Source organism: Colletotrichum truncatum (assembly GCF_014235925.2).
Source record: "Colletotrichum truncatum strain CMES1059 chromosome Unknown Contig_0004, whole genome shotgun sequence".
Taxonomy (NCBI): domain Eukaryota; kingdom Fungi; phylum Ascomycota; class Sordariomycetes; order Glomerellales; family Glomerellaceae; genus Colletotrichum; species Colletotrichum truncatum.
In genome coordinates this window covers 4,177,347-4,202,957 of record NW_027222401.1, presented here as the reverse complement: position 1 = coordinate 4,202,957, position 25,611 = coordinate 4,177,347, and the positions used below count along the sequence as shown (strand labels likewise).

Below are 25,611 nucleotides of genomic sequence, written 5' to 3'. Positions count from 1 at the left end.
GTTTTATGTTTCCAAGTCTATCTCCATTCTATGTCTAAAGAAACCTTCTCAAGAAGGCAAAACCCTTTCCAATTTCTTTTTCAATCTTTTTCTCCGGGTCATCCTGGAGATCTAACAAGTGCTGGCCGTTTTCAACAAGTGCGAGCTCTGATTCAATCCCATTGCGAACCAACAATTCACTCATCGCTTGGGTCTGCTGGAAGGGAATCAAGTCGTCTTCTGTACCATGTATCATGAATGTGGGCGTTCGATACGTTCCCTTTAGAACTTGAGCATGTGGGCTGATGGATGCAACCCGTTCTGGCGATGGGATTTCCATTGCCTCGTAGTCTTTCTTCGATTGTGAAATCCCTTGAGACTCGGAATGTAGAAGTTGCCATTCACTTGGCACCCCGTTAAGCCACAAGGGAAGTAGTTGTCCTTTCCAGTTTCCGTGTAATATAATCCTCGAACGAGGGTCATTTGGGGCCAGCCATTTCCCGGGCATGACGGGTTGATTACTCTTCTTAGCCCGATATTCTGTTATTGGGTAATTTTGCACACCCTCGAACAGATCATATGGTTCGTTCGCAAGGCCATGAGTATCAGAGGGGAAGTTCGGCTTGGTCCATGCTGATAAGTCGATGTTAGTAATGCTTCGCCAACAGTAAGTAGGAAGTGCTGGTTTGCTTACATTCACTTTCAAGGAAGGACGGGCAATAAAATGCAAGAATTGCCTGCGGTGGAAACAGCCTTTGCTCAAGAGCAGTCCAGGCGAGTGTCATTGCCAGATGGCCACCGCTGGACCAGCCAATTGCAAACACTTTTGGTCCAATTTTGAGGTCAGGCCGTCCAAGTTTGATGGATGGCAGTTCTTGTCGAGCCCATTCCAAAGCAGAACAGGCGTCAGCCATTGCACCTTCAAGGATGTTCGACTCAGGGCAAAGTCTGTAATCGACTGAGATGGGCAATATGCCGTCATCGTGCAGTTGCTGGATATACTTCAGGTTGATGTCACGTCGTGATAAGGTGATATAACCCCCTCCATGGAATAAAAGAGCTTCAATATGCTTCAGTTAGCTCAACTTTCCTCCATACAGTCGAAATGCCAAAGACTTGTTGATCACTTACCGACGGACCAAACCTTCGATGTTGAGTGATTTGCTGGCGGGAGATAGACATCTGCGAACAGCCGGTTCTCGCCTGTCTGCTTAAACATGATGGTTTCCACCTCAAATCTCTTCCCCGAGACAACAGGCTTGGGCTTAGAACAAGTCTTAAATCCGGTGATGATGCGGAGCATATTAGACTCTGCCTGATCACCTCCAGTCCAATCAACATGCTCAAAGCCGGCATTTTGGAAGCTCTTTTGCCAGAAATACTCATCCGCAAGGACGTGTTCCCTACCGTCTGTCATTGACCACCACCCATCCATGACTAAAACAAAGTTAGCGATGCGATCAGCTTGCTCTAGGTATTGTCAATATCTTACGTCCAAACACGAGATCGAACCAAAATAAGTTCTTTGTAAATTCAACAAGCGACACCATTCCGTCAGCCACGAGCATCTTTTTAATGTTTGTAAGTGATGTTGTAAGATCAGCGGTGGCATGAACGCAATTCGTGGAAATAACGAGATGGAATTTGTTCAATAGTTCAGGCGCTGGCTCTTTGGTGACATTCAAGGTTCGGAATTCTAGCTTTCCTGAAGCCGAGCTCAAGAACCCAGGTAGTTTTTGCTTAGCCCTCCCAACGAGGGCCGCAGCCACGTCCGTAAAGGTGTAGACGAATGGGATTCCTGCATCGCACAGCGTTCGGAGTACATGCTTGGTAGTCGAAGCAGTTCCGCCACCAATTTCAAGGATCTGAATCGGTTCCCCGCTGGCCTTGGCCGCCGTTTTTGACAAAGTACCTTCTACAAAAGAACAGAGTTGCTTGCCAGCTGCTAGGTAAAACGGCGCATTTGTATACACATCCTCAAGCAGAGTGGCATTCTCCTTGTTCCGGAAAACTAGGGTCAAGGGGTCTGCCGCTCCAGTCATGCAATCAGCCAACGGCTTTGCAGTAACATCGAGCAGCTTATGTTCAGATGCGTGACGGGGAAACAGCTTGAGAATCTGCTGCAGCTGCTCTGATGAAGGCTTCGACGGAAGTGGCTTATTGGTTCGAACCCATGTTTTTCCACGGCGACGGATCAGTGACGCGTCTGCCAGGATTTCAAAGAGCTGCAATGCAAGCAAGGCATTCTTTTGAGAGTACTCAATCGGGGGAAGCTCATCGCCTTCTTTGAAAGTTGACAAATCGCAACCAAGCTGTGGAAAAGCTTCCACAACATATTGAACGACCAGCGCAGCCTGATAGGGGTACACCTCACCCCAGAATCCGGGAGCGCCATACGAGTTTGTGTATTCGTCCGAGGCAGCCTTAACATGTTGGAACGTCTCGTATGCGTCATGCAGTTGAATCGCAGTCTTTCCGTGATGAGCGTGAGGATTGCTCGTTATGCAGAGCCCGGCGGCTGCGTCACCCGAAACACTCGTCGGCGTCGATGCACTCGTGCTTTTCTGGTCATCGGGCTCGCTGCATGAACCGGAGTCACTCAATGGCGGGCTAGGCAGCGTTCCGCTGATGTCCTTTGATGGTCGATGGCGACGTATTCCTTGCACCAAGTCGCGGACAAACACCATATTTTGGTACTCGGTGTCAGACAACTCGATCGAGAACTTTTCGTTCACTTCAGTAAGCACTTCAGTTGACAAGAGAGAGTCAATTCCCAAGTCTGCCAGCGATGCGTCGTTGCTCAAGGCACTCAGATCTATTTCTGCCACTCTAGCGAGTAAAGCAAAGACCTCATCTTCGCGGACAGAGTCAACATTGGGCGCTTGAGGGGGTTTTGCAGCACTGAAAGACTGATGTTGCGGCTTGATCCTTGGGCTTGCTGGCTCAGGAGTAGGTGGCTTTTGGTTGGTGTTGCTCCGAACTTCTCCGTTTCTCGAAGCTAATGCTCGATTAAGAGACTTGATAAGCACCCGAGAGAATCGAGCTCCGTGGATAGTAACAACGATTCTTTCGGTGGCATCATCATAGACATATATATCGTTATCAATATTCTTCCCGTCGCAATCACGATACATAGAAAGGACGGTCCACCGCCTGTTTGAAGCGGTAGAAAACTCGGGGCCAATCTCAACCTTTCCAATTCTTGTGCACACAAACACCTCGTTGTCGGAACACATGCCGCTGAGAGAGTTGACATGAATGCCAGACACCTGGACAAAATTGTCCATAGCTAGAGGGTTGGTGATCATATTCTCGAAGCCTTGAACCTGGGAGTCTGATGAGAGTCGAACGCGACCGATTGCTTCACTACCCTTTGCGACGACATCCCAGATACCTTTGTAATCATTGTCATACGTGACAACGCGTGAGAAGACTGAGTATACGAGTGGTCCTCTGAGTCCTACAGTCTCAGAAGCGTCCGCTGTCTGGATCTGTGGAATTGTATGTCGGAGCGCTGTTTCGTAGTGAGCGAATCGAGGGGTCTCCTTAGCATCCTCAGCAGCCAGAAGCCTAACCTCGCCAGACGCATGCTTTACCGGCTTTGCGCCTGGATCCTTGCGAGGCCAAGACACAAAACTGAAGCTCCATGACCGTGAACTCTCAATCTGTTGCAAGAAGAGATGGATCAGGCAATCGGTACTTGCTCCAAGTGCTTCGTCCATTTGAAGATTTCTCCAGGTAACTGAGAGCGTCTCGGGCTTTACGTCGTACCCCAGGGCTTTGAGAGCTGCTTCAGATGCCAGTTCCATGAACATTGGAGCCGGGCACAAAGGCTGTCCAACCACTGCGTGACCCTGGACTAGACGCTTCCACGTCTCATGCTCGGGGTCAACAATGAACTCGAGAGACTTTTCGGTTTGTGTCTTCAGAGTCAATAGACGACGAGAGTTTTCACTGCTTGACGTATCCAAGTTAGAAGACTGCGTTTCCTGGCCGACTCCCGAGTCGGTCCACTCAAGCCAGTGACGAGATCGTTCAAATTGATACGGTGGTAGCAGTGGAAGGCATGAGTAGCTCCCCTTCTGGCTAGGATGAAACTCCCAGAATGTAACTGAGTGTGAATCTGCCCACAGGTCAAGAGTAGCTTGAGCGAGGGAATCTCTTAGCGCTGCCCCTTCGCGTGAGCTAAGGCCGCTAAAGCTGTGTTCCGATGCTTTCTCGCCTAGTGCTCGCCTAGCCATTGTAGTAATGCCAGAGTTTGCGCCAGCCTCCAGCCAAAAGCAGCCGTTGAGTTTACCGTGCAGTCTTTGAACAGCCTGGGTAAAAAAGACCGGTCGACGTGTATGTTCTCTGATACGTTGGGCCCAGGGGAGATCCTGTGTCGCCTCGTCAAGGCATGTCTCAAAGGGGATAGTCGGCTCACGGAAAGTCAGACTAGCAGCCAGGGATTCGAGATCATCCAGAATTGGCTCCGTAAACCTCGAATGAAAAGCATATGGCACGTTGAGTATCCGAGTCTTGCAATGGCTCAACTTTGGGTTTTGCTTGATCAGGTTTTGTGCTTGTTCAATCTCGGATAACGAGCCTGAAATGACCGTCAGTTGCGGAGCGTTGCGACAGGCCACTTCGACATTCAGCGCAGAAAAGACCTCGGATAAGATCTCCGTATCAGCCTCAACCATGAGCATAGATCCCGTCTCTGGGCCCCATTTCTCGCTCATCAAACGGGCTCTTCCTGCTGCAAGATTCAAACCATCAGATAGTGACAAAATCCCAGACACACACATGGCGGTTAGCTCGCCAAAACTATGACCAACCACCCTAGCGATGGTGATTCCTGAGTCAATCCAGGACTTTGCGAATGAGTATTGAAGACTGAAAAGGGCCGAATGCAGAATCACGGGGTCTTCAATCGGCTCAGCCTGGAAGATTTGAGGAAAGATACCCGGGAAGCCGAGTTGTTTTAGTTCTCTTTGGCACTGGTCGAGATGGAATCGAAGAAGGCCACAAGAGCGGTAGAGACTTTCATCGAGAGCGACAGACTTTGACGTCTGACCACCAAATGCCATGATTATGGGTCTGGCCTTTTCTGGAAGCGGTAAACGTAACACATTTGACGAGTCATGTGTGTGAAGAGTTTCTCTGAGCTGCTGTACACTCGTTGCCGTGAAGAGAGTTGCAAAGGGCAGTGATAGGTTTTGTTTCGACGCCAGATTGTATGCGATGTCTGCGAGGAGGGCATGATCTGTCATTCCCTTCTCCACAGCCGATTTTTCATCTATGTACTTCCGGAGGGCGGAAATATTAGCTGCTAAAGAGTCCTGGCTGAAAGCCGTCATTCTGAATGGGAAAGAAACTGCTTGTGAAACAGCTTCACCACTCGAATGGACTATTCTTGTAGACCGAGGGGGCGGCTCCGTAACGATGAGAGCTGCATTGCTTCCCGAAGCTCCATAGTTGTTGACACATACAGTGAGAGGACCTGACGACTTCCATTCCATGCCAGTCTTGGTGATTGCCATTCCGTCAGACTCTGAGAGCTTGATCTGAGGATTTAACGAAACGAAATTGGCTTGAGGTGGAATGCGCTTGTGGTGTATCATCAACACAGCCTTGATAACAGCGGCAACACCAGATGCACTTTCAGTATGACCGATATTGGCTTTGATGGAGCCGACATGGAGGAGGTTCTGGCGGTTCCGCTGAAGTTGTTGACCTCCAAATACACGACGAATGCTCTCAAACTCAATTGGATCACCAACAGGTGTACCGGTCCCATGAGCCTCGACGTAGGTGACGTCTTCGGGTGCCATCTTTGAATATTTCAGTACCTCCTCGTAGAGATCCGACTGGGAGGGTCCGTGTGGTACGGTGATGTACGTCTCGTTGCTATTTTGCCTCACAGCGGAGCCTGGAATCACGGCCAGAATCTCGTCTCCAGCCGCTTGTGCCTCTGACAACTTCTTTAGCATGACCAAACCCACGCCTTCTCCTCGACAATAGCCATCAGCGCTTGCATCGAATGATTTGCATTGCCCAGTGGGACTGAGAAACTTTCCGGCATGAAGGTTTTGGAAATAGTTAGGGCTTGTAAAGATGTTCGCACCCCCGGCCAATGCAGCTTTGCATTTCCCAGCGATGATGTCGGTGCACGCTTTGTTGATCGCAACAGCTGATGATGAACAAGCGGTGTCGATGGTTGAGGACTCTCCAGTCCAACCAAAGTAGTGACTAATTCTCCCAGCAAGGAAAGCTCTGAGTGTCCCAAGGGTTGAGAAAGCGTTAGGAGGATGAGACGCTACGTTATCGGCGTAGTCGTTGGCGCAGACTCCGATATAACACCCAATATCTTTATTGAGCGGCATGGGGCCGTTAAAGTAGTTTGCAGACTCGAGAGTATGGTAAGCGACTTGGAGAAGGAGTCGTTGTTGAGGATCCATCGAAGCCGCCTCACGACTTGTTTTTTGGAACATGCGATGATCAAAACTCTCGACATCATCGATGAGATTTGCGAAAAACCGTTTGACCTTCGGCGTTCTTCTAAGATCATTTGTATCGAATCTCTCCATTGGAATTTCTTGGCATAATGACTGCCCAGAGTTGATGATGCCCCAGAGATCTTCCAAAGACTCCGCGCCGGGGAATCTACATCCCATACCAACGATAGCAACCGCGATGTCTGGAAATGTTCTTGTAGTTGGCTGACTTGATGTAGAGCCAGAATGTGTCGAAAGACCAAAAGATGGCCTGATTGCAGTGAGGCCCGGCAGTCGAGAGCTCGCCAGAGATCGTACAATGCCTAGTTCGAGCACTTTGCTTGGTTCTGGTAAGACACTTAGTTTCTTCGCCATTTTAGAAACAACCAAGTGCCAGTCAGCCATCTTCGTCATGATGCACCCCAGTATAAGCTCGTGTATTGGCTGATCTCCGAGAACCGAGCCGTCGGAGTTGGAATACACAGGAGCCAGTAATTGCGTTGACCCAGGAAATCTTAGGGCTTGTTCTTTATTATAGAAGCGCAGAAGGCAATCGCGTCTTTGGCTCATGGCTTGCGAATGATATCGAGCTTGGAGGTTCAAAGGTCGCAAAGTATACATATCTGGTGGGATGTATCTCTGGATTTGTGCTGCCGAAGCATTTGGCATAACAACAGTGCAGCTTTCGCGATCAATTCTAGTCGCAATATACGGCTTGGTCTGTTTGCGAAGATTAACACTTTGCAGGACAAGTCGGATAATATGAGGTAAACTTACATGTGATTCAGTCGCATCACTCTTTCGGTCAGTGGGAGATGCAGCATATGCTTCGCTCTGGATTTCTAATGTTAGCAATTAAACCACTCAAGCCACCAATGTATACTTACGTCGATTTCAGACAGCATCGATCTTACACGGCTCATGTCGAGCTCCGACCCGCCTTGTCGTCGGAGAACAAAAGCTGTTGTACTTCCGGACTTAAGCGAGATCTGATCGAAATCTGCGTACACTCCCATACAAAAAGCAAGCTGGATGGCGGCAGCGCCATTCAATGCAAGAGCCTTTTCGTCCGTGGATATTGCTGTTGCGGCAGCTGATAGCAGCCCAAGACAGAACCCTTGACACCCGCCCTCTTTGATCTGATCAAGAACCTGTCCATGAGCAGTGCCGCTGTTATGTAGATATTGACTATACTGGACGATGTTGACAAGAACTGATATTGGGGCTGCGATAGAATTCCAGGAGCACTTGGTGTGGGCACTGATGTCGTCGAACTCCTGGTTCATCCAACGAACCATTTGGATGGCACTCCACCCACCAGGGGTCTGCTCAAGGGACGGATTATGGTTGACCAAAGATTTGAATAAAGTTGGTAGATTCCGGACGGCTTCCATGAGCGGCTGAAGATGACTAAGTTCTCGCATCGCTGATCTGATCTCACCCAAAGCTGGGTTGCCAAGACCCTCAGAAGCCTGGGGCCCAAAAATGACGGCTTTTAGAGACATGTTGAAATTTAAGATCAATATGTTGAATGCTTAAGAGGACTGGAAACGAAGTGCAACGTGAGAGAATGAAAAAACAATCATGAATGTCGAGATATTGAAGAGATTATGTCTATTAAAGGATTGGCTGTGTTATTGTTGAACGGCAATTTGCCAAGTGCACGATATATTTCCCTATCAAGGAATATCTTGCTATCAAATTCTTTGAAACTTGATTGTGGATACAGAATGGTGCCAAAATCTTGTTCCATATACATTGAAACTCTGTATGTTTCGGTCGGCTAGTTTGTTTGCCTCTGGGACAACATGTCAATCTTCGGGGACCAGAGCTGCATTGATTTGGATGTAACATCTAAACGCCCTTAATGTTATTTTCTAAGAACTTTGAGCTTAAAAAGTTTCGAGTCTGTCTCTGTGGGAAATAGACACTTGAGGCTAGTCAGTTTTTGTTCTTCGCGGTCATCCTGCCTACAAAAGCCTCACTCGCATGTGCGTTCTGTTGGTGAGATTGTCTCCCTCCATCAAAGATCCTGAAATCTCAATTCATCGCTCCCTTATCCAGCTCAGTACCAGACATCTTCAACACGTTTCTGCATCACTCAATTGCCACCTGAGTGAATTTTAAAGTCAATAATACGCCCCAATCACTCAAGTAATACACCTCATCATGGCTCGTTTACTGCGCACAGAATCAGAGTCTCAGCAGCTGTTGCAGCTGGTTGATCTTCTTCGCGACTCTGTTATCACTGTTACACAGGAATGGGACAAAGAACGCAACGTTTCTAAAGCTGAGGCTGATGAAAGACGTACTGTGCCAAGTCATTCCCTCTTTGATGCCCAGAGAACAATTGAAGCGGCCGCTGGCGCACTAATAGCCCTTGTCGCGGAACCTGCACACAGAATCCAGCAGGTCATGACGCTGGCAGTTCAGGCTAGAGCTATGATACTAGCCTCTGAGATGAAGATCCCGGACAAGCTGGCAATCGCCGGCGAACAGGGGTTACACATCGATGAACTGTCCCACCAGACTGGCATTGAATCTCGAAAGTTAGGTATGCTCGTCCAAACACCACCAGACGCCTTCACTTCAAAGATTGTGAACTTATGCTCACTTCATCTTCAGCTCGCCTGATGCGGACTTTGTGCACTATTCATATTTTCCAAGAGCCGCGAGACGGATACTTTACAAACAACCGGATCTCACAGGTCCTCGCTAACAATGAGCCACTGCAGGCTCTTGTGCAGCTGGCGTAAGTATACATCAGAAGATGGCTATGGAAAAAACCAATTAGACTAATATGATTTGCAGGAGTATGCACTCTTTTACCTCTGAATATCTCGGCAAATATCTCCTGGGTCCCACAGGAGGCTCATACGAAAAAGATGAAACCGCCTTTCAAATCGCTTATGGCACGAACAAGACACAGTTCGACTGGTTCGCTGAGAAAACCACAGTCGAAGAACTCAAACGGGAGGCTGGCCTTGGTGTAGGCTACCCTGGCTTCTTCTCACGTTTCCATGAAGACAACCTTAAGAAACCAGATGAGTTCGGGATGGTCGATCGGCCGGAGCTAAGTAACTTTGGTAAAGCCATGATCGGTAGTGGGTCCGTCAACAGCCATCCTCATACCTTTGACTATCCTTGGGGTGAGCTTGGAGAGGGCGCCACCGTTGTTGATGTCGGTGGTGGAGTTGGTAAGTGGGATCTGCGCTTTGATCATTACAAGTCCTTTTTCGACTAACGCTGGAAAGGTGGATTTGCACTTCAACTCCTCAAAGTACACCCTCGTCTCCGTTTCGTCGTCCAAGATCGCCCAGAGGTCATTAGCCAGGGGAGAAATGAGATTTTCCCCCAGCTCGCACCATGGGCTCTGGAAAACAACCAGGTCAGCTTTGTGGAACATGATTTCTTCAAAGCTAACCCCACTGTCGGTGCGGATGTTTATTGGCTGCGTCGCATTTTGTAAGTCAAAAGCCTCCTTCTGATTGTTTCCGAAAGGGTTCGAGCTGACGACCCTAGTCATGATTGGTCGGACGAACCTTGTCTTGAGATCCTCAGGGCACTGAAATCAGCTATGCGGCCCAATTCCAGGATCCTCATCGCGGATTGTGTGCTGAACACCACTTGCGGGTCTGCCGATATTCCTTCTGCCCCTGCACCCTTGCCCGCCAACTATGGGTATTGGTGTCAATACAACCATGTGCTCGGGCTGATCATGATGGCTGAGAATAACGGTATTGAGAGAACTGCGTCACAAATCAAGGATCTGGTCACCAAGGCTGGTCTACGAGTCAATAAAATATGGCCAGTGAGGAGCCTGGTGGGCATTGTTGAGGTGGTTCTATAATCCGAGGGGATCAACAGCGACCCCAATAGAAGCTAGACCTTGTAAACATTGCAGCATTAGCACAAAGGTTCATTCATAGTGAATAAAAAATACATCAGTGTTGTACAAATTCTATCAAGCCACCAAACTACAACGGTCAACCCAGGAAGCAGGTTACAAGGCCCCTGCTAGGGCTTTGCTCTGTGTCAGAAAGGCCTGATCGAGGTGTACCTTATTGAAGGACAATGTGACTATATGCTAACAATTCATATCTGACTTTCCGGTAGCCTTCATTCTATGATGACTTTATGGCACGTTCCACGCAGGCTGGTCAGCCTGTTCGAACGTAGTGGTGCATCTGGTAGCAAAACTGTTCTCTGTCTATAGCCTTCATGACTTTGGCCGACTCGTAAATTTGGACGAAGACTTTTTAGAGTCCAACCGATTATGTTATTCATATTCAAAACAGATATGACTTCCTCAAGGTAAATAACATTATTCACCCAAGTGTCAGCAATAATGCTTGGCTTCTTTGTAACAACCGGAGACAAGCTGACACCGCAGGTTGAACTGAGGCATAAATGGTTCCGTCAAAGAACCCCGACTCCATGTCAACCAGCGGAAGGTGTGCCTCAACAGAGAAAGTAAAATATAGAGCAATTTTGTCATCACGCCAGGACACAAAGCACCGAGTTTGTATCCATTGGGAAAAAAGAAGTGGACCAGCCAGCACGTCTATACCGGAACCACGGTAGGGGAATGACCAGAAAGTCTATCGAGAGCGTATCTCGGAGGTTATACGTTGCGGCATGTGACTCGCTTCTACAAGACGGTCCAGCAACACGAAGCCGATCATGTTACATGTTGCACAAATGGCTTGGTGGGCGTCATTTTAAGTTTAAGGCTGCGCAGCTCGTCGGTGGGTTTCCGTGACAGTCAGGTTACAAGCGGGGATGCACATGATGGGGCTGACACATTTCGGCCCGTAGATAGATGGCAGGTTGAGGCCAGCTGTGTCTCCAAGACTGCATAATTTTAGCAGTGGTGACGGGTCCATGGATGAGGGACTATCGGAAAAACCGTTTGCGAGTCGGGACAAGACCTACGGCGGCGATCCTCGCAACGATCAGATTTCCAAAAAAAGGATATAGGGTCCAACGACAACTTAATAATCCCCCTTGAGATATTTTCTTGGCGTCGAAAGTTGACAGCGGTGTCTGAGCGTTGCATGTGCTCTGGCGACAGTGGGGTATAGCCTCGGTTGTCAAAGTCGGATATTGAACGATTGGGACATGCCTGTGCTTCTTGAGTGAAACCAGAGTTGTGGTGAAACAGAATGGTAGGAAACTCTAGTTAATGACGAATCTTGATCTTTGCTCTAGTATCAAGAGTAAACAATCTGGAACTTGGCATCTAGTGGATGGAATCGCTCAGGCACAACGAGTAAAACTTCTTCCGTGCGAGAAGAACACCAAAACTTTACGTGAACGGAAAGGAAACAAAGACCGCGTTATTCGGGGACTTTGACTGTTTTTTTCGGTTGACGGAAAACAAGGCAAGAAGATGAGATAGCTTTGAGGGGACCAGACTTTAAACTTTGCAACCCAGGGACTCGGTTTCGCCAACGAAGGCAATGGTTTATAGATCTGCTTCTAGAACGTCTCATCTCAGGAAAGGTATTATCTTGGCGCAAATTATCCCGCAAAGTATCACATGTCCGCAAAGTATCACATGTCGGCAAGGTTCATTCGTCATCATCCATTTCCCCACGCCGATTCCATACGGCTTTCCTCAGCCCTTTCCCATGCATCTATCTCATGGGAAGAGATAGACGCTTGCACTCAAACGAACAGCACAAATATAGTTGCACGGATATATGGGTACACACACATTCACAATGCCAGCGTCAACACATGAAAACGGAATTCACCTCGTCATTGTTGGTGCAGGGCTCGCTGGCCTGTCAGCGGCGTTATCCACCAAGCTTGCTAATCCATCGCATCGCGTTACAATATGCGAGGCTGTGGATGAGTTGAAAGAGATCGGTGTAGGTCATTTCTCAATAGCTCATCACAGTCTCATTTTCTAACATACTTGTTCTTTTAGGCAGGCTTGCAAGTGACTCCTAATGGGGCTCGACTCCTAGAACGATGGGGGATTCTAGATGGCCTAACAACGACAGTGCCCAGAACGATGAGTGTGCGACGCTACGATGGGACAAAACTGTTGGCTCATGAGCCCAACCTTCAGCAATTGATGCGAGACCGCTGTAGCTCGCCAATCCTCCATATTCATCGCGCCGATCTACAGAGGGCTATGATCGCCAAATGCACGTGTTTAGGCGTCGTAACTAAACTTGGGCGCCGAGTGGACGCAGTCGACTTTAATGAAGCTTTGGTAACTATGAATGATGGTTCAACTGTCCATGGAGATGTGGTTTTACTCGCAGACGGCTTGTGGTCCACAATCCGTGATGAATTTGCCGGACGGGAGCATGCACCACTTGCTACAGGCGACATGGCCTATAGACTATCAATTCATGCGGATGAAATTGATGGTCCTTACCGAAACGAACTTCAAGAGTTTATTAGCCAGCCTGCGTTGAATATTTGGCTGGGCCCGTCATCTCACGTCGTGGGATACTCGCTTCGCGGAGGCAAGATTCTCAACTTGGTCTTTCTTATGCCTGATACTCTGCCCGAAGGAGTATCTCAGACCAATGGATCTCTGCTGGAAATCAGCTCCGCATTGTCGTGGGACCCTTTGCTGGTGAAGCTCCTCCAGGCAAGCAAGCAAGTGACGAAGTGGAAGCTGATGTGGACGGAACCTTTGCCTCAATGGGCTAGCACCTCAGGCACTTTCTTCATGGCCGGTGATTGTTGTCATCCCATGCTGCCCTACTTGGCACAAGGGGCGAATTCAAGTCTTGAAGATGGCGCTCTACTAGGCCACTTGCTGGGTAATGTGTCCGATGGGAACAAGACTAGCATGCTTCCAAAAGTCGCCAAAGTGTACCAGCGCTTGCGGATGGAAAGAGGTAGTTGGATTCAAGCCGAGACGTTCAAACAACGGGACGTATTTCATCTTTCCGACGGCGCAGAGCAGGAAAAAAGAGATGAAATGATGGTCGGGCTGTTGGGAGAGAAAATAGAAGCTCCCTTTCCCATCAGGTTCTTCTGTCCCGTTTCTCAGCGCAAGCTATTTGACTACGACGCTTATGAAGAAGCGGAGAGAGCCTGGAGAACAGAGACTGGAGTGTAGCAGTAATACAACTCTTTCCAAGTGACCTGGAATATACATATGAGCGCCTTCTTTTTATTTTGATTCTGACTCTGGACAACCGCCATGGCCTGAGAGGGATGTATAGAGTACTGCAGCTCTTTTGGACGTGTCTCTTAAGCAACCTGGATGATTTAAAGCGTTCATAAGCTTGAGGATGTTGGTGATCTAAGGAAACGACATTCAAAGTGTTTCGGAATTTCTCAAGTATCTGGCTAGAAAGCAAATAAAATCCATTGATTCTGGTGTCTCAACCCCGGCACAAGATTTAGTGCGCGGGGGTATCAACGATTGATATAGGCAAGTCTTGGTAGTTTAAAAATTCAAGTCATTCATTTCGGGACTTGTTTTTCTTGAAATGTATCGTAGCACCGCGTTACATTTCACGGTTTTGACATTGCAGTGTTTCAGGGTACTTAACAATCAATTGTTTTTGTAGATGAGACTTGGGATACAGTTGAAAAAGGAATGAAAACACCTTGTCAATGTCTAAAACATGGCATTTGAGGAACCATTTGTCTTCGGACTCAGATAGTTCGTTTTTGAATTCATCTGAAAGTGCTTCAGCAGATCAAATGAGCTTGCCATGGAAAAAAAAAAAAAAAAAAAAAAAAAAAAAAGAGAGGAAGAAAGGATGAAGTGAGAGTAGGAAAATGATTAATACGAGTTCGTCTGTAATGCTCTATCGCAGGACAAACATGAGTTCATCCGTAGCTTGATCTGAGTGACAATTGTTTCCATGTTTTTTCAGTCTTGTTGACTATGCTTGACAATTGTCTTGAGGCACGGGTATTGTACTGAACGTGTAAATGTGCACCTCTGTTAAAAATGAAAACAAAATCAAGATGTAAGCGTTAACGTCTAGTGAGATCAACTTTTTCTTCTCGTTTTTCTTGTTGTTTGTTGCACTAAAATTATGGGCACTTTGGAATATGAAAACTGGGCTGGAGAATCTCGAGCGCTCCATTTCAAATAGCTCTAATCTTAGGACTGCGCCCTCTCCATTCTATCCAAGATTTACTCCTTGACATGACGATCCAATGTCCCAGTTGATTATGCCCCAAGGTAATTTTGCCATTGGTGGATGGGCATTCAAGTATCCAGCGAGCAGTGGGTCGACTTAGATCACCTCTAAAGGCTGGCTCGCCTATGGCCAAGTCGAGTTCCCGTTGGAGTATCTGCCTCCGCAAATGGCAGTTGGAAAAGTGGATGATTGATCTGGGGCTGGGAATGGGAATAACTCCGTCACGTACCACACGGCGGCGGCCAGTGAAGAGATGACAATAGCCTCTCAAACTGAAGTGTCCAAGTGTGCCTTGACATGGGATGGGAGAACACCGGCGAATGTTTATAGGCTGAAAATTACACGGCTCATGCTATCGACTTCTAGGTAATTTTAATGTCAGTCTTTTTTATTTTAGGTTTTTTTTATAAAAAAAAACGAACAACAAGAGTAAAAATGACAACTCCACAAAACAGCTCAGCAACAGTGCGCATGAGTAGAAGCTCAATTGGCAAAGTCAAAGACTACCGAGATTGGACTACTTCTTTACCGAAAACAAACAAATGTGCGTATCACAGGGAACGGAGCAGCATAGTCTACAGTAAAACAATCCCATTCATGAGTCTGTCCTCAGAGAAGAGGCTATGTTGGCTCACGCTACTCATACAACGGACTTCTCCTCACTACGTCTTAGATCGTGCGGCCTTTGGCAGCGGGTGATCGGACAATACTTGAAATGTGTTGACACCCACAAAATCCCCAGTGTTCGCCCCTTTTTACCGCTATTGCAACGTTGAATTGCCGTTGCGTCCGCCAGGGGGTATTCCAAGGACCAATCGTCATTTGTGGAATACTCGGAGGTCTCCACGTGGTATTGCGTAACTACCAACACTAGTAGTCGGTCTAACTCCTGACGCTAATGCACAAGATTGTTCGGACATTGAAAGTTATGGCGAGTGTGTTAATGAAAGGCGAGAAAATCGAGCCTGTGCTTGACATGTTTGTATCTCGTTCTTGGCGGTTGAACAAACAACTACTCACACTTGGATGTTTCTTTGTTTCAAAGACAATACATAGTATCAACCCATGAATGTTGGAAGCAATGATGGCTGCCATGATGGCTGTGAAGTGGAGCATCCCCGCAGGTTTCCATGCAACTCCCGACGGGCATATCATGAATTCCAACTTCGCGGGAGGTTTCCGAGAGGGTACCGGTGCTCCGAGCCACTTATGTGGCGATCTAAATGAAACGGAGTCGCATCCTAAGCGGATGGCATCCCAAGCAAGATTTTCGACAAAACTCTTGTGTTTACCCTGCATCCATGTCTTCCATTTCTTGACTCTTCCTTCCCGTCGCCTTGGCCTTCTGCATCACCGCAAGTCGTTCCTTTAACCAACTATCTTCCACTCTTTTAACTTTACACCGGCGACGATCAGCCTGAAAATCATCCCGTCGTTTAACCTACGCTCATTCTTACTACGTCCATTCTTACCACGCTCGTTCTACGTTAATTCACCATCTACGTTTGTCAAAATGGCCGCTGTACTCGCAACTCCCGTCGTCCCGGCGTCGCCCATGACCATTACACCCATTGCGACAGCAGCCGGGCTCGAGCTTCGCGACAAGCAGGTCGCGACCACAGTAGCACTCACGACGACTTTTACACCGCCCGCAGAATGCACCGAGAACCACCTGACGATGCTGGTTGGCGCCCTGGAGAAGATCTGGATCAATGAGCCTGTGCCGCTCCCAAATTCAACCATTACATCATGCTATCCCACGGAATGGGTCAATGGATACTCTTCGGTCATGTTCAAATCCAGCTCCATGGCACCCGTCATGAGCCCGCTCGTGTGTCCCAGTGGCTGGAACACGGAGAGCAGTACTTGGTCCAACGGTTACATTGCGTGTTGCGCGTCGTATGTCTTGACCATCTCCGCTTGCGACGTGATGAGGGAAATCCCAGGACTAATACTCAGATACTCAGAGGCTTCACTTTCGCTGCACCCACCAAGACCGCCGATCGCGACCGTCCTGCCTACGGCGGTACATGCTACAGCAACTTCGACCTCAGCCAAACCGCCACCGTCACCGTGTACAACCCCGTCGAACTCTCGACGACAATCGCATGGGTGGCTACTACGACGCCTGCGCAGGCCTACGCGCACCCGATCGAAGGTATCGCGGCGGACTACACGCCAGTTCCGTCGGCGGCGAAGGAAAGCGACACCGCCGGCACGCCCAACTCGGACGATAATGCTGCTCCGAGGCTTGGAGGCAACTCGAAGGCGGCGATCGTGATTGGAGTCCTGCTCGCGAGCCTCATGGCGTGGTAATTTTCAAGGCGACTTGCAGGTTTTATGAGATGTAACGACTTAATCATTTAATCTTCTACCAGAACCCATTTTAAACTTACTATATTTATGATTCTCTCTGACGCTTAGCCACTGTAATTTCTCGTGTTTCGTACATCGTGTTCTTTGGTATTTGGCGAAGGCACTTCACCCTCGACCGTGAGCGAGGGTCGGGCTGGATGAATAGCTTTTCAATCATCACCCGCGACGTTTCGATACGTCTAGATAAAGGCCTTTGAGGCTCCCGAATCCTTTGAGTCCCCACTGGCCCTCAGTCAGCATACATTCTGTCATTTATGGAATCGACATCCGGTAAAGGTAGTTTCTTAGCGCTTACAGAGTACTTCGTCATTGGGCTTCCTCACGGTTGTATGGGTATGCCTATCACGCCACACCCGCTGATGGCGGAGAATCCCTGTATCTACGGGTGGAAATCGTACAGGAGACGAATCCTGACAATTGTGATCCTCCCGTGCTGTGCTGCGCTACCTAGGTACTCTGCCACAATCCTTCCGGCTATGGTGCAGTCGTAGCTGGTAACCCCAGTCTAAGCTACCTAATTGAATGACTCGAGTAGCTTATATAGGGAGTGCCATGGGTGGGAACCTGGAAATGCCCAATTGTTGGGCACCTGTAGCACTGTGATAATACGATGGTTCTCACGTTGTCGAACCTTTCAAATTCCTTGCGGTCGCGTTTTTGTTGTTGCAGTCGAGAGAATTAGCCAAATCGATAGGATGTCGTTTAGAGTCATGAGTCATAAGGCCAATTTTTATTTTATCAGTGCAGTAGTTTTTGCGTTTTCCATAGCCCGAGTAACATGCCGCTTCCTGTCCGTTCCATGAGGGTATTTTGCTGCTCACCAGTTGGAGCAAGCTGAATGCTTCCAGCCCCTAGACATGTAGGCTCGCAGCGTTTGACTCAACATAAGAAGTAGTAATATACTTGGAGAGAAATTCCAGTCGTACATTTAGAGTTTATACTCTATCGGGATTCTCAATGTTTATCTTCCATTGGCGTGGAACACAAGGTTTATGTGGGCGAGAACCGGCACAGAACGCTCAGAATGGGAAAAGTGGTGTTGTTGGTGGAAGAACTAACTAACTGGCTAGAGGGCTGTGGAGGCTGGCTAAGACCAGTGGTGGCGGCCGTCAGCCCACGTGACGGGCCGGCGAGGCCTGCCACCCACAGTTTACGCCTGTTGACTCAGTTGTGGTTATACTTTTCTGCCCGCAGATCTCAGCCCGGTGGGTGGATGATTTGAGGGAGACTTGACGGCCTAAACATCCAAAAGATACATACACTTTCACAACAAATTACAAAGTTGATGCATTGAAGTCTTATTTTTGGCGATGAATGGGCGTGGTTGACTGGCACAACAGCTGGCGCTCCTGAAATAGTCAAGACGGAAGAATGCCAGGTGAATCACCAAAAAACCTCTAACCGAACTCAGCAGGCCTCTGGTGGCTTGAATTCTTGGCTGGAACTGACTCCTACATAGGATTTAAAAAGGAATCACTCAAGCCTCGAAGCTTGATTTTGTGCTTGGCTTCACCCAGGGGCACTCATATTTCTTGTGTGTGGGCTTAGTCCTTGGCTGCCGAGGCTCCATTTTACGGGGATGTTTATGCCCTGGGTATCCAGTTTGCTTCCTATTCGCCCTGCTCCGCCATCAACATGAGACAAATGATCTTTCTTTAAATTTGAGTGGAACGGAAATGCAGCATATGTCAATATCTCCTTCCTATATGAGCTTTGCCACAGTTCTGACAATATGAAAGAAGATGCCTAGTCGGGATGAGGTTCCTGTCATCGCCATCGCCATGGCTCTGAATCCTACAGCCTTCTGTGGCTGTTAAGCCTCTATGTCCTTTCGGGCTGTGCGCATTTTCTTGTTTGTCATCAACAGGCCACTAGTTGTCGGAACCTCGCATCGGTCTACTATCTATCCAATGTACTAACAAATACACAACTCATTATTATATTGCTATTTAGGTCACACAATCAACTGAAGGACAGAACTGCAAGCGATGTTGCCGAGATTTGTGTGAAACGGCTAGACGTGGAACCGAGGTGAAAGGGCGAGATTCGCAGTACAATATTAAATCCCACTCTTAGCGCATCTCTCATGTCCAACAGCTTGATCTGCCCTCTGAGGCTCCACGCTTAAAAGGAACAAGGTTATTAAGCTTAGTACGGCACAGAAAGGCCGGGGCCAAGACTACCGAGTCAAAACCGTTAACCCATCGGCCACCGCCGACATCGCCAGGAACATGCAAGGCACACACGGCCTTCTCCTACCGACGACTTGAATGCCGATCTCTCTCTCCATGTGTCAAAAATCTGCATTCCCCCTTTCTCTCGCCAAGCCTTATGTGAAGAACAAGCGTCCATGACAGCTGCGATTTCGGTCCCGATTCCCATTAAGGCAGCTCTTTTTGAGATGAGGTGACATCGCGCTTCAAAGAACCCTGCTAAGCTACTTCTAAAATGCTCCGGAACCCCATTGTGAACAATGCCACTACAAGCCACCAACACCAAGGTTTCCTTAATCGGCCATACATGGAAATACATGGGAATCGTGCAAGGCGATGGGCGTATCATGCGGCAGCCTAGCAGGCTCTCTATATTAACTACTAATTATACGAGTTAGCAGTGGGCCTTGTTGGTTGTTGTTACCTTTTGATTGGGTTTGCCCCCGTACTTTGGCATCCATCGCCAGTTCGTGGAGCCTCTTGGCTTCATCTTGGCCGCTCCCTTCCCGCTCGAAGGAACCCTTCATGAGATGACAGGTAGGAAATGCCGCGGTGGGTTTTCCTGGAATGTACCGCGGTGTACGTCACGACCCCGGATCTCTGTGAGTTTATGTGAGATTTTGGTCTATTTGCTTCTTGCATGGGTATCTCGCCTCACGGCGTCCTAGTCATGACCAAGGCTTTCAGCCAGACACACAAATATGAGCCGCTCTGCCCCTCCATCCTGATGTGTGCTGTCCCTCACTCTAGCAGTCTCTCACGTCTCCTACTTCTAGTTTTTCTTAGCACCGTATCAACCAAGGTCCAGCCGCCACAATGGTCAACTTCAAGAACTTCGCAGCCCTTGTCGCCGCTCTGGTCCCCTTCGGAGCGGCCGCTCCGACGCCCCAGACTGAGACCGCACCCAATGTCGCTGGCAAATTCATCGTTACCCTGAAGACGGGCATCTCGACCCGCGACATCGACACTCACATGAGCTGGGTTGATGCCGTTCACAAGCGCAGCCTTTCCCGCCGCGACACCGCAGGTGTTGAGAACAAGTGGGACATTGGCAAGTTCCACGGCTACTCTGGCCACTTCGATGATGCTACCATCGAGGAGCTGAAGAACAACCCTGATGTATGATTCCTCCAAGTAACTGCACATGAGAGACAATCCTCTAACCAAACCTAGGTTGCCGACATTGAGCCCGAACAAATCTTCACTCTGGAGGCCGTCACCAGCCAGACCGGCGCCACCTGGGGTCTCGGTTCCATTTCGAGCCGCACTTCTGGCTCAAGGACGTACCGCTATGATGACTCTGCCGGCGAGGGTACCTACGCATACATTGTCGACAGTGGTATCAACGTCAACCACACCGAGTTCGAGGGCCGTGCCGAGCAAGGCTACAACGGTGCCGGTGGTGTCTTTGACGACACTTTCGGTCACGGCACCCACGTTGCTGGCACCATTGGTGGCAAGACCTACGGTGTTGCCAAGAAGGCTACTTTGATTGATGTCAAGGTCTTCATCGGCCGGGAATCGACGACTTCCATCATCCTCCAGGGCTACCAGTGGGCTGTTCAGGATATCATTGCCAAGGGCCGCGAGAGCCGCTCCGTCATTAACATGTCTTTGGGTAAGACTATCCGCGAATCAGGTCACACCGAATTTATGCTGACAACATCCAGGTGGTCCTTCTTCCGTAGCCTACAACAACGCCGTTAAAGCTGCCTTCGAGGCCGGCGTGCTCAGCGTTGTTGCATCTGGTAACGAGAACCTTCCTGCCTCCACCCGCTCCCCTGCGTCCGCTCCCGAGGCTCTCACTGTCGGTGCCATTAACTCCAACTGGAGAGAAGACACTTACTCCAACTACGGTGACGCCGTTGACATTCTTGCTCCTGGAACTGGAGTGCTGTCGGCGTACATTGGCTCCAACACTGCCACTGCTTCCAACACCGGTACTTCTATGGCCACTCCCCACGTTGTTGGCCTTGCATTGTACCTTGCCGTGGTTGAGAACATTGGAACTCCCGCAGCTCTGAAGGCTCGCATCCTGGAGCTTGCTACGGAGGGTGCCGCTACTGGACTGCGCAGTGGCTCTCCCAACTTGATTGCTTTCAACGGCGTCGAGTAAGGGATAGATAAACCGAATTCTACTGTATATAATTAATGTAGTACATATGACTTTTTTCCCATTGAGAATTATAGCTTGTCTATTTCCAAGACACGTTGACCTTATGCCCTTTGAAGGAGGACGATCAATTAATCTATTTATTATCGTCGGATCAAACTTTGACCCAAGCTAGCGCACCAACTCCCATCTTCCTCGTCTTGCAGACTCTCGCAGTAAGAACGCAGGTCATGCCTAGGATAAGACAAGTTCCCGCGAAAGCTTGTGCCCCCGAGTATTTCCCTCCCTGCGCATCGATGATGGCTCCCGCAATCGGCGAGCCGGTCAAACTTGCAAAACTAACAATGGTAAACACCATGCCCATACGGGTGCCCTGCTTCTGAGGGTCTGTGGTCAAGCTACTCAAAACTGCCGGGAACAGCGCTTGCACACCTCCCACTGAGAAACCGTAGAACACCGACCACACATACAAGCCCGTAGTGTTGGTGACTGCCATCCAGCAGTACATGATGGTGCCGGTCATGAAGGCCATGGGTGCGAAAATGTTGATTGTGCCAACCATGTCGGCGATCTGGCTTGGGATGATTCGGCCAAACGCACCGACACCGTTCAGGACTAACAAGAGGTCCAACGAGTCTGTGTAAGACAGCCCCATGATATCGCGAGAATAAGCCGCGAGGTAATGGAATGCAAAGTAGATTCCCCAGAAACACTGTCAAACATGAGCATGAGCTGTAAACTCGATCGATGTGAAATGTGTTCTTACCATAAACGCACCGACAGCGTAAAAGCTGTATTCGGATTCCTTGAACGCACCCCACTCAACCAAGGGCGCTGCCTGTCGCGGAGGTATTCTAGTCTTGATGAGGAGCCCGGCGACGGCCAGCGTCACCAGCTGGATCAAGGCAATTGTCCTCATTGTCCAGCCGAGTCCAATCTGCGGCAGCAGTTGTCGAACCATACTAGGGAATGCTAGTCCACCGATGGTAGCCCCAGCCGCGGTAATTCCGAACGCGAGAGCGCGACGTTTCGCAAAGTACGTAGATGTAACAGCCATAGTCGGGCAGAAGAGACATCCATTGCCAAGGCCCAGGCAAATACCCTGTGCGAGGAAGAATTGCCAGTATGTCGTGCAGAACGAGGCGCCGATCATCCCCAGCACAACAAGCGCGGAGCCGACGATGAAGAGCGGTCGGAAGAAACCCATGTCAGTCCATCGTCCAGTGAACGTGCCCACGAAGAACAAGAGAAAGACTTCGAATGAACCAATCCATGATACGTCGGACGGCGAGCGCTCGAATAAAGTGGTGAAATACGGTTGGAAGACTCCGAATGAGTTGGCCACGCCCCTTTGACTTGTCAGCGTGGTTGTATTTGTCCATCGGCCGAATAACTCACCAGGTATTCATTGTTACCAGATGCGTACTCAGTACTATTACCAATTAGTTTAACCCCCCCCGAATGATGCAATCATTGCATAGACGACGATACTAACCAACCATCCATGCCCTTAAGCCTCCATCTGGGGGCGTATCGATAATGGCACTCGGCCGAGACGCGCTACGGCTGAGGCTCCGACCAGAGGGGGCATCTGCGGAATCAACAGGAAGCTGGTCTTGGCGATCGGGTGCTGCGCCCGGTGGTTGGGATTCATATTGAGTTGAACGCGATTTCTCCTCCATGATGGAACGCAAAAAAAGTCAATTGGTTCAAGGGATATTATCTCGAAATCGAAGCTCTATCTCCAAGAACAACACAAACTGTCAAAGTAACAACAAGAAAGCACCAGACGTGGTCACCAACGAGAATCCTCAAATTTTTTCCATTGCTGATCGCTCAGGACTAGATTCATTTATTAAAGGCCGGCCCCGCGCCAAGATCGACATATTTTCCGAGTTCGGCCCAGGAACCCATCGGCAAGAATCAACCTTGCCGGCCACCGTGTTTACGCAACAGTTTGCCTATTCCCGGCCAATTACTTAAGTGTCATGACTCCCCCCCGTGTGTTCCCATTATTAATGCGACTTTCAGGCACGCCGTTTCCTGTGTGCTTTGTAAACTTGCCTAGTCTCAACTGCAGCGGGCATCGGCCGGCGATCGGCCGATGAGCTTGGCTCGGTAAATGTGAATCCACCAATTACAAGACATGTTTTTGGTTAATCCTTTATGTTCATCATTGTGGAGGATGAAAGCAGTGGTTAATTATTTTTAATGTTGCATTCTTGTACAATTCCCAATTTATTCTAATTTATAGTATTCAGGTCTTGGAACTTGTGCCGTCGTATTCAATACGGCTTAACACCAGCCAACTTCAGCAGCCTGTCCGTGATCTCAGGTTTCTCGAACGGCTCCGATCGGTATTTAGGGCACACCTCGCCATTCCTCTTTGGTTTATCTTGCGAAGGACGGATGTTGCTACCGATTGTTAACTAATGCACAGCCGGAAGACGAACCGAGGAAAACTCACCAGTGGGGCCAGTGTGTAGTGCCGTACCAGTTCTCAAAGCAGAACTTCTTGGCCTCGAGAGCCTCATCAGTCGCGAACTTGCGGGGTGTCATGCAAATGTACTGCACGTGTCTGATCTGATCACCCTCGGGGAATCGGGCATAATGCATGGTGCGCGAATCCCACAGTACAAAATCGCCGGGCTCCATGTTGACCTTGAAAAGTTCGCAACCTTTGCTCTCGAACCACTTGACGTCTTTTTCGCTGAAGAGAAAGAGATCCATGAACTTGATTTCCGGGGGCGGGGCGTCCTCGTGGTCCGCGGACTCTCGCTTGTGTGCAAAGAACTCGTCAAAGAGCTTGGCGGAGCCCCTCATGAGCATCAAGCCACCATCTTTAGGGCCGTTGGGGGCGAAGTTAAGAAGGCCTTGAACGGCCTGCATGCTGCAATTTGTTAGCTTGTTGGAAGATTATCTATAGACCCGCGTGCTTACCCTTTTCTCTCGGGGTTCTGATCGCAGTGTGGCCACGGACTCCAGGTAATGTCTTTTCGGTTCGGCATGGAAATGTTCATTCCGTCAAACGAAGTGATGAGTTCGTTGGTGCCCCACAGCTTCTCAAAGACTTCGACAATCTTTGGCTCCATTCGGGCTTCCCAGGCCATCTTCTCATGAGATGCACCGTATGCCGAATACATGCTAGCACTCATGTTAGCTTGACGAACTTCAGTAGTGAGACGGAGACGCGTACCCTCCCTTGAAGCTGACAGGAAGGTGATCGGCAGTCCATGTTGATGGGTCCTTTTCATCAAAGCCAAGATCAAACTTCTTGAGCCATTCGATTTGTTTATCGCAGTAGTACTGGGCGCGCTCTGGACTGATCACATTCTTAATGACCACGCAGCCATTCTTATGGAACTCATCGCGCCAGTCGCCGTAATGCTTGCTGGTGTCAAACGTGACGAGGTCTTTGGTCTCAAACTGAGCAGCAAATGTCCGTGTAACCTCGGTCTCGCTCACAGTCTGCGTTTGTGTGGCCATTTTGAAGCGGGTTGTAAAGGTCTCAAAAAAGTATCATGCAGGTGGTTTCAGGTGATTGACATATGCCCAAATACTGTCGAGCACTGAAAAAGAGATTGATGTTTGAAAATTCGAGATGAGTAGGGACACGGCATATGCTATATTATATTTCCTTCCACTGGGCGCAGTTTGACTGCAAACAAGTCCAAACGCTTTGCCGATGTCTCAGCATCATCCGGCCCCGCACTCAAGCGCACAAACGCCGGTCCACATTCGGGGGTGGTCCTGCCCGGTCCGGCGTTTCGGTTCGGTTCGGTTCGGAAAGGGTTTGGTGAGGAGCCAAGCGGGGATGCATTGTCGATCCGCGTTCTGGGGTACCGAACTCCCCGACCAAGGCGTCAGATATCAAGTACATTCCCTGGCGGCGTGACGGACCAACCGAAATCTCCTCTCACGAATGATCGCGAAAGATGGTTGCCGCTCATGATGGCATAAATCCGAAAGCCCGTAAGAGGACCGGTAAACAGCTATTCGCAACTATCCCGTCAACTGCAATCTGGCCAGGGGTACAAGACTGCCCATTTACAGACCGGCCATTTCTCCAAGCCTTATAAGCACACAGTACTCGCTATTCGATTAGAAGTTACAGTACCTGCGTCTCATTAGCTCAGACTCCGCAGGCCATGTGCTTATTAGCAGTCCGTAATCGGTGGCATAGAAGATGAGATGATATATTTACGCACTCCTAACCTAACCTTGAGGTCTAGGATCACTCCGACATATTATATCTTACATGTACACAGGTGTGAGCTATCACGGAAGCTTTTCATCGTTGGCAGCGAAGTTCCATTTCCGGT

General features: G+C 49.1%; 7 protein-coding genes across 7 annotated transcripts; 4 read left to right on the top strand and 3 right to left on the bottom strand.

Moving 5' to 3' along the window:
• Positions 1 to 34: 34 nt before the first annotated feature.
• On the bottom strand, positions 35 to 7,960 carry CTRU02_207901 (polyketide synthase; the record flags this gene model as incomplete). Its single annotated transcript, XM_070204988.1, has 7 exons — positions 35 to 360; positions 385 to 612; positions 674 to 1,039; positions 1,111 to 1,416; positions 1,472 to 5,206; positions 5,231 to 7,232; positions 7,343 to 7,960. The coding sequence occupies 7 exons, from the start codon at positions 7,958 to 7,960 to the stop codon at positions 35 to 37; spliced, it is 7,581 nt and encodes a 2,526-aa protein (XP_070061521.1).
• A 664-nt stretch (positions 7,961 to 8,624) lies between these two features.
• Positions 8,625 to 10,305, top strand: CTRU02_207900 (o-methyltransferase; the record flags this gene model as incomplete). The annotated part of the gene is made up of 5 exons (XM_036733111.1): positions 8,625 to 9,009; positions 9,081 to 9,207; positions 9,267 to 9,652; positions 9,710 to 9,920; positions 9,978 to 10,305. The coding sequence occupies 5 exons, from the start codon at positions 8,625 to 8,627 to the stop codon at positions 10,303 to 10,305; spliced, it is 1,437 nt and encodes a 478-aa protein (XP_036575152.1).
• A 1,876-nt stretch (positions 10,306 to 12,181) lies between these two features.
• Positions 12,182 to 13,545, top strand: CTRU02_207899 (FAD binding domain protein; the record flags this gene model as incomplete). Its single annotated transcript, XM_036733112.1, has 2 exons — positions 12,182 to 12,331; positions 12,391 to 13,545. 2 exons carry the CDS (start codon positions 12,182 to 12,184, stop codon positions 13,543 to 13,545), a joined length of 1,305 nt encoding a protein of 434 aa, XP_036575153.1.
• Positions 13,546 to 16,142: 2,597 nt separating this feature from the next.
• CTRU02_207898 (CFEM domain protein) lies at positions 16,143 to 16,903 on the top strand (the record flags this gene model as incomplete). Its single annotated transcript, XM_036733113.2, has 2 exons — positions 16,143 to 16,486; positions 16,555 to 16,903. 2 exons carry the CDS (start codon positions 16,143 to 16,145, stop codon positions 16,901 to 16,903), a joined length of 693 nt encoding a protein of 230 aa, XP_036575154.2.
• A 3,089-nt stretch (positions 16,904 to 19,992) lies between these two features.
• On the top strand, positions 19,993 to 21,292 carry CTRU02_207897 (Alkaline protease 1-like protein 3; the record flags this gene model as incomplete). The annotated part of the gene is made up of 3 exons (XM_070204987.1): positions 19,993 to 20,295; positions 20,350 to 20,827; positions 20,862 to 21,292. The coding sequence occupies 3 exons, from the start codon at positions 19,993 to 19,995 to the stop codon at positions 21,290 to 21,292; spliced, it is 1,212 nt and encodes a 403-aa protein (XP_070061520.1).
• Positions 21,293 to 21,443: 151 nt separating this feature from the next.
• Positions 21,444 to 22,971, bottom strand: CTRU02_207896 (MFS monocarboxylate transporter; the record flags this gene model as incomplete). Its single annotated transcript, XM_070204986.1, has 3 exons — positions 21,444 to 22,001; positions 22,056 to 22,676; positions 22,789 to 22,971. 3 exons carry the CDS (start codon positions 22,969 to 22,971, stop codon positions 21,444 to 21,446), a joined length of 1,362 nt encoding a protein of 453 aa, XP_070061519.1.
• A 603-nt stretch (positions 22,972 to 23,574) lies between these two features.
• CTRU02_207895 (uncharacterized protein) lies at positions 23,575 to 24,775 on the bottom strand (the record flags this gene model as incomplete). Its single annotated transcript, XM_070204985.1, has 4 exons — positions 23,575 to 23,704; positions 23,757 to 24,179; positions 24,230 to 24,433; positions 24,486 to 24,775. The coding sequence occupies 4 exons, from the start codon at positions 24,773 to 24,775 to the stop codon at positions 23,575 to 23,577; spliced, it is 1,047 nt and encodes a 348-aa protein (XP_070061518.1).
• Positions 24,776 to 25,611: the final 836 nt, after the last annotated feature.